We start from the raw sequence: 7,132 nt of genomic DNA on the forward strand, positions 1-7,132 counted from the left end.
CAAGACAATAGCAGTTTATTCCTGGGAAAAGAAAAAGAAAGTATTGACAGAGCCACTCAGTCTTGTCTGAGCCCAGAAGCCGGAAAAACTTTATTATGGCATGATCCGAATGCAGCCCTGGTGGTAGCTAGCCTCTCTGAAACCATACTACTCAGTAACATACTGTGCATAGAACATGAGTTTCTGACTGCAAAGTAGGCAGGGACTTGCTTTTAATCAAAAAATTTACTTTCATAAAACCTATTTCACCATATTTGTAAAACATATGTAAGTCTAAAAGCAATCTTTACTACAGTGAGTTGTTCCTGCTAGAGACTGGTGCAGATTTTTTAAAACAAAGTCATTTCTTACCTTCCAGCAATCACAGTTGCCAAAGGCGCAGTGCTCTTCCCTACTGGCATAACTCCTGGAGTGGTAGTTCAACCTCTTCTCACAGGTTGCTATACTTTGATGCATTTGGTAAAAAAAGAGCAAAACAATGATAAACCTTTTAAAAACAATGTGTTAATCAGGCACATTATTTTGGTTTTCAGTGTGAATGCTGCTCAAAGGACTAACAGTAAGGTTACGGTCAAGGCATGGTGGAATCAAAAGTAAAAACAAGCATTGGCAATGCCAACAGTTTGGGTTTATGTGTGGGTATGGGAAGGACACTTGTCAGGCACAACCCTAGTGCTATGAAATATCTATTGTTTATAGCAGTGCAAAATGCTGCAAGGACCTGGGCATCTTTTTCTGCTTTCATCGTGCTTTCTGTTCTGTTGCACGGGCAGAGGCCTTCATAAGCAAACTGAAAGGCAGACGCCTCTGACAATCATGCACGTTGGTCCTGGAGCAGGTCTCAATATCTGACTCTCCTTGAGGAAATAGAGTGCAAGGGAAGCCTAATGCCAGCATATTTTTTAACTGCCAAAAACCACCATGCATCTCCAAATCCCCAATGTAGCTACCATTGCTACATCTTAACACACTGTTTCTAGGGGTGCTGGGAAAAGTCATAAGACCCAGCCGTACTCACAGCTCAGAGCCCTCAAAATCAAGAGACCATGAAAATGTGCTTCATCTTGGAACGTAGCATAATATTGGATTTACGTTAAAATGCTGTAGCAGAAAAAAACGAGACGGGTTAGAACACAGCCAAAAGCTTTGCAACACAAAAATGTTGAATACCGCCTTTTGGGATCGTAAAACATTATGTAGAAATGAATAAAGGATTTCATTAAATAAATGGTTATATTGTATGCAAAACCAAAGTAAAGCATATGGAAGAAGTATAAGGCATTTATATTTACATTATGTGTGTCGCTTGTTGAGAATGTTTCACTTCTTGAAATCTAGCACAGAATCGCGGAGAGCAGAAAAGCAGGAAGTTGCAATCCAAAATGACAGTTCATCGATTTTTTTCTTCAGTTTGAGGAAATTAAAGTGACACATAGCGCGCTTTATTTCCCCCCTCCCGCTTTCCATGTTATCGAAGCACCCTGCAATCCCCGAACCCATAATGCTGAACAAGGAGAGCGGGGGACAATACAGATTTTCCATACATTTGTTACAGAAAGTCATGATTCTATTAAAGACTCAGAGGCGAAAGATTATACTCTAACTTCTCTTTACTTACTCTGCAGCATCAGTTTCATCAACAAACATGAAAAACAAAAAAACAAAAACTACAAATCCCAACAAAACACCATCATATTTGTAGTTTGTTTTTCATAGGTTGTTCTGATCACGTGACTTCATCCTCCAATCACGCCTCTCTTATCCTCTATAATACGATCTGTCCCCATAGTCCTTCCTCTTTCTTTTGCTGAACGAATTCAAACTTGCGCCCCAACTGGTAGACGACTTAACTTTCTCTGTTTCCTTTTCAAGGTGTCTTTTTCTGGTCCGTCCCTGAAACAAATACAAACCATTACCAATCTCATTATGAACGGGTGGGCAATCACATAACAATATCATTATCATATCCATTACAACATCACATTATTTTCCAGATATCATATTTACACACTTGTATTGTAGCGATTGAAATAGGGTGGAATAATCTTTCGCCTTTGAGTCTTTAATAGAATCATGACTTTCTGTAACGAATGTATGGAAAATCCGTATTCTATGCCAAGACTCGGAGGCTCAGATTATGCCCGTTTAAAGCTTACTTACCACCAACAACGCTACTTGTTCTACCGGTCTAAAATAAACATTCTTAAACGTCTCCTCATTAGACCAGTCTGCCGCCTTCAATATATCTTCCAGGCGGGCACCTGCCACAAAAGCCGACGATGCCATAGCACCCCTTGTGGAATGTGCCCGAAACTGACTCACATCTATACTTGCCTCTGCCATGCACCATATTACTCATCTAGACAAAGTGGCTGCTGCTACCGCTCTAAAAGGCTTTCTAATAGCTATCAGCAATTGATACTCCCAGTTAGGTCTTACCCTATTCGCTCTTTCGTCATGCACCTTCAAGCATCTAACTGGACACAATTTTGGTTTCCCTGGAAAGGCCATGTACTCAACCGATTTAATGTTCGTCTTTGTTCTCTTCTCTACGTAAAATACTACTCCTGCAGGTGAAAAGGATTTCTTATTTACCTCTACAGCTTTCACGTCAGACACTCTCTTACATGAAATCAAACACAATAGAGTAGTTAGCTTAGCCCACAGCGCTTTCCTGCATAGATTATCTGGCCAAGCCTCAAACATCTTCAATACCACACTCACATCCCACAAATGAGAATATTTAGGTGTGGGCGGTCTCATACATCTGATTCCTTTCAGGAGCCTACATACTAAAGGGTGTTCACCTTACTCTCAATGCACACATGACCTGCCGATATCGCTGATCTATAGTTATTAATGGTCCTGTAAGCCTTCGCCTGCGCCGCTTGTGCTGCTAAAAAATTCACTATGGGAACTACATCTGTTCGTACGGGATCAACCTTTCTCTCCATACACCAATCACTCCACTTACACCATGCCCCACTATAAGCCTTCCCTGTAGCCGGGGCCCATGACTCTCTAATGAATTCCTGAGCTGTCCCTGAAAGTCCTGGCTTAGACCAATTTTCCCTGAAATCGCCCAAGCTATGAGGCTCAAATTCCCTGACCTCACCAGCGGGTGAGTCTCTCGTATTGGATTTAACAATATGTCCTCTCTGTCTGGTAACCGAATTGGAGCCTCGTAAGACAACTCCAGAAGATCCGGAAACCAAGCCTGACCTCTCCAGTCCGGTGTTATTAGAATCACTGTGGCTTCTTGTCGCCTGACTTGCGCCACTGTGCGCGCTATTGTAGCGAACGGCGGGAAAGCATATTCTCTTGCTGGTCCCCAAACCTGGAGAAATGCATTTGTCGCTTCCGGATCCGGTATCCAGCTGTAAAACCTGCAGATCTTCCTGTTCAGCCTGGACGCAAACAGATCTGTCTGACACGGACCCCTGCAACGCATTATCTCCTGAAATACTGAGTCGTCTAGCTGCCAATCACTGGAGTCCCTCAAGTATCTCGAATTCCAATCTGCCACCAGATTGAGATCCCCCGGAAGATTCTCCGCTCTCACGCTTATTCCCTTCTCGAGACATATTTGCCAAAACTCTTTGGCCACCTCCATCAGCCTCTTCGATCTCCTTCCGCCCAGTTATATATCTGACTGCCGAAACATTGTCCATCTTCAACAGAATGGCACCTTTCACTCCTTCCCGGGTCCAACACCGACTGCGAAGGATCCCGCCAGACGCTCCAGGTAATTGATGTGGAGACCCAGCTCCTCGCTCGACCATCTCCTCCCTGTCGATTGGTCTCCACATCTGGCTCCCCATCCCCATCGACTGGCGTCCGACTCTATAACCAGGTCCGGGGATGAGCCAAATATCGCCCTGCCATTCCATGCCTCCATGTGGTAGTACCACCATTCCAGCTCCAATCTCGCTTCCTACGATATCACCACTTTCTGTTCGTAAGATAGACCTCTCCTGAGATGATCTATCTTCAGCCTCTGCAATGCTCTGTAATGTAGAGGCCCTGGGAATATCGCCTGAATTGATGATGACAGACGACCTACCAGTCTTGCTATTTCCCTCAATGAAATCTCTCGCTTTGTCATCATACTCTTGATCTCCTTCTTTACTGAATTCACCTTGTCTAATGGGAGCTTGAGAATACCCTTTGTTGTTTCTAAGATGAATCCCAGGAATTCTATCTCCTGCACTAGCTCTAGTTCCGACTTCTCCCAGTTTAACAAAAACCCCAGTTGTTGCAACAATACAGTGGTTATCTGAACCTGTTCTACTAGAATCTCCTTGTCCTGACACATCAGACAGATATCGTCCAGATAAATGATCATCCTGATCCCCTGCTCTCTCAGATATCTTACCACCGGTCTCAATAGCTTGGTGAAAAACCATGGCGCTGACGCCAGCCCAAAAGGCAGACACTTGAACTCCCACTTCTGTCCCTTCCATACAAACTGTAATAGCCTTGATCTGCCTGAAATGGAATCGTTAAGTATGCATCTCTGAGATCTATCCTTGCCAACCAATCTCCCTTCTGGAGGACATCTCTTAAAAGATGAATCCCTTCCATCTTGAAATGCCTGTACGCTAGGAAGTAATTCAAACCTCTCAAGTTTATCACCGGCCTTACCTTGTGTCTTCTTTTCATTAAAAACAGATTGCTTACAAAACTTCCCAGACCTTCTGAGGCTGGGCCTATTGCATTCTTTACCTTGGGCAACTCTACCTCCTTGTCTAGAAGCTCCTCATCTTCTCTGATGAACCTTATTTGTCTCGGGAACGCCACCTAATATGGTTCTTGCCAGAATTCCAACTGAAAGCCTCGCACAGTCTGCCTTACCCATGCATCTGAGGACAACTCCTCCCATTTCTCTACATGCAGCTTCACCCTTCCTCCTACCGGAGGAATACTCACATCCAACCTATCTACCGATCTTGCTTTTCTCACTTGAATTATTCTGGTGTTGCTGCCTGTTATTGCTCCTCCAACCTCTACCCCTGCCTCTTCCCCTAGAAGGGAAGAAGGGGTTGGATCTTCGATCTTCTTGTTTCCAATTATCTCTGTCTCTATAGGAGCCTCTATACTGGCCACGGCTGGACGAGCAGCCCTTTCCTCCTCCAGCCCTGTCAAAAACCTTCCGGCCAAATATTTTCTTCAAAGAAGATTGGGCTCTATCCATTGAGAAATACGTACTGGCCAACTTCGCCATGTCCTTAATAAACAGTTCCCCCGAACAGCTTGCCCTTTGCTGCCATCGCCTGTTCTGATGTCGCCATCTCACCCAGCCTGTGGTCCAGTTTCATTAGGATGGATCTCCTCCTCTCCGTGGATAACGCCGTATTAGCGTTACCCAGCAGACAGAGGGTCCTCTGAGCCCATCCAGCTACAATGTCCGGATCCATGGGTTCCTTCTTAGCTTTTGCCTCTTCCGCCAGCTGCCAGATTCTTGTAATCGGCCCCAACATGTCCAGCAATTTATCCTGGCAGGACCTCCAGGACCTATCAATGCCCATCTTCACATCCCTTCCATATCTGCCCAGGAACGTGAGGATCCTGTCATCGATCTCAGGGGTCTCAGCTACCCCGTCCGGAACCCTCGGTCTCAGACACTCCGCTTTCAATTTGGATCTTGCCTGGTTGCTAAGCGGCGCCCGCAACCGTCTCCTGATGTACTCCGCAATTTTCTCCGGAGGGTCCCACTCATTGGACCTTGGATGCATAAGGTCATCAGGATCAAACTCATCTTTGAGAGTATCATCCTCTTCCCTCCTGCCTCTTTTACTTTTAGGCTGGCCTTCATCCTCTTCTGGGGAGGTCTGAGGTTCTGATGAAGTGAATTCCTCAGATCTTGAACTGCTCCTGCAGTACTCGTCATCCGACTCACTTGAGCATGTGGCTCACCTCTCACAAGACCTCGCCTTCCTTTTCCCCGAGCTGGATCTACGGGGTGAACTCGGGGGGGGGGGGGGTTCTGGGCACTACGGTCCCTGCAGGTTTTATGTTTACTTCCCCCTTTTTTCCTGTGTGCTTTGCCTTGCGAAAAGGCAGCCAGGCTTTGCAAAATGCCCCTCTCTCCACGGGGCCTCTCGGCACTCTCCATTCTCTGGACTGCCTCACTCATACGCCGGCCGCTGACGTGAGGACCTTCAGATTCTTCTGAGTAATCACTCATGTTAAGTAGTGCCTTAAGGAAATGTATTTGCAGTTTGCTTGGGCTGCCCCCGTCAAGATATGTAATACCGTGCAGTTTTACTTGGGACTGAGCCCATCAATGAGAGCAATCTCTTTAATGCCTCCTCCCCAGCAGGCAGAACAATGAGGGGTCTACACGACTTCACCTGGGCTGAGGCATCAAATTACATTTTTAGCCTGAGGTACCTGTTTTCACCACTAGATGGCACCCATGGCTCACTGAACAGAGCTGGTGCCCTTCTTCACCGGCTACAGCAACAGAATGCTGTCAAACGATAGATCTGTTTGATCTATAATTGCGTGGTATCAGAACTCTCCCACGCGCACATAGAGAAACTGCTTCTCTCAAGAATCTAAGTTCGCAATGGCGCCGAGTGCCGTCGCGCCGTTGGGAACTTCCGTAGTTACAGTGCCTCCTAACAAGGCAAAGCTGACCCCGGCCAGTCACTACCACACGCTGCGTGTCTCCTACGCGTTTTTCCCTACATGCGCGCGCCGCCTAAAGCACAATTATATATACAGTCATTATCATTCCCATATCAATACATATAAAAGTAAAAATATATGGCACTTATCTTGGCTGCTCGAGCAGCAAACAAAGAGGAAGGACTATAGGGACAGATCGTATTATAGAGGATAAGAGAGGAGTGCCTGGAGGATGAAGTCACGTGATCAGAACAACCTATGAAATACGAACTACAAATATGATGATGTTTTGTTGGGATTTGCAGTTTTGTTTATTTGTTTTTCATGTTTGTTGATGAAACTGATGCTGCTCGAGCAAGTAAAGAGAAGTTAGAGCATAATCTGAGCCTCCGATTCTTGACACAGAATCATTATCATTCCCATATCAATACATATAAAAGTAAAAATATATGGCACTTATCTCGGCTGCTCGAGCAGCAAAGAAAGAGGAAGGACTATG

The 7,132-nt window shown here is 45.4% G+C and overlaps 1 protein-coding gene across 1 annotated transcript; it reads right to left on the reverse strand.

Annotated features, from left to right (window-relative positions):
- Window positions 1-1,592: 1,592 nt before the first annotated feature.
- Window positions 1,593-6,792, reverse strand: LOC138468191 (uncharacterized). The gene is made up of 2 exons (XM_069608645.1): window positions 2,440-6,792; window positions 1,593-1,893 (listed from the first exon to the last, which is right to left on the reverse strand). The coding sequence occupies exon 1, from the start codon at window positions 4,461-4,463 to the stop codon at window positions 3,486-3,488; it is 978 nt and encodes a 325-aa protein (XP_069464746.1). The 5' UTR covers window positions 4,464-6,792; the 3' UTR covers window positions 1,593-1,893; window positions 2,440-3,485.
- Window positions 6,793-7,132: the final 340 nt, after the last annotated feature.

Source organism: Ambystoma mexicanum, chromosome 4q (assembly GCF_040938575.1).
Source record: "Ambystoma mexicanum isolate Mex_15411 chromosome 4q, UKY_AmexF1_1, whole genome shotgun sequence".
NCBI lineage: Eukaryota > Metazoa > Chordata > Amphibia > Caudata > Ambystomatidae > Ambystoma > Ambystoma mexicanum.

Coding starts and splice junctions, on each gene's coding strand:
- LOC138468191 (XM_069608645.1), bottom strand. CDS start 4,463: ATGGAAGGGACAGAAGTGGGAGTTCAAGTGTCTGCCTTTTGGGCTGGC.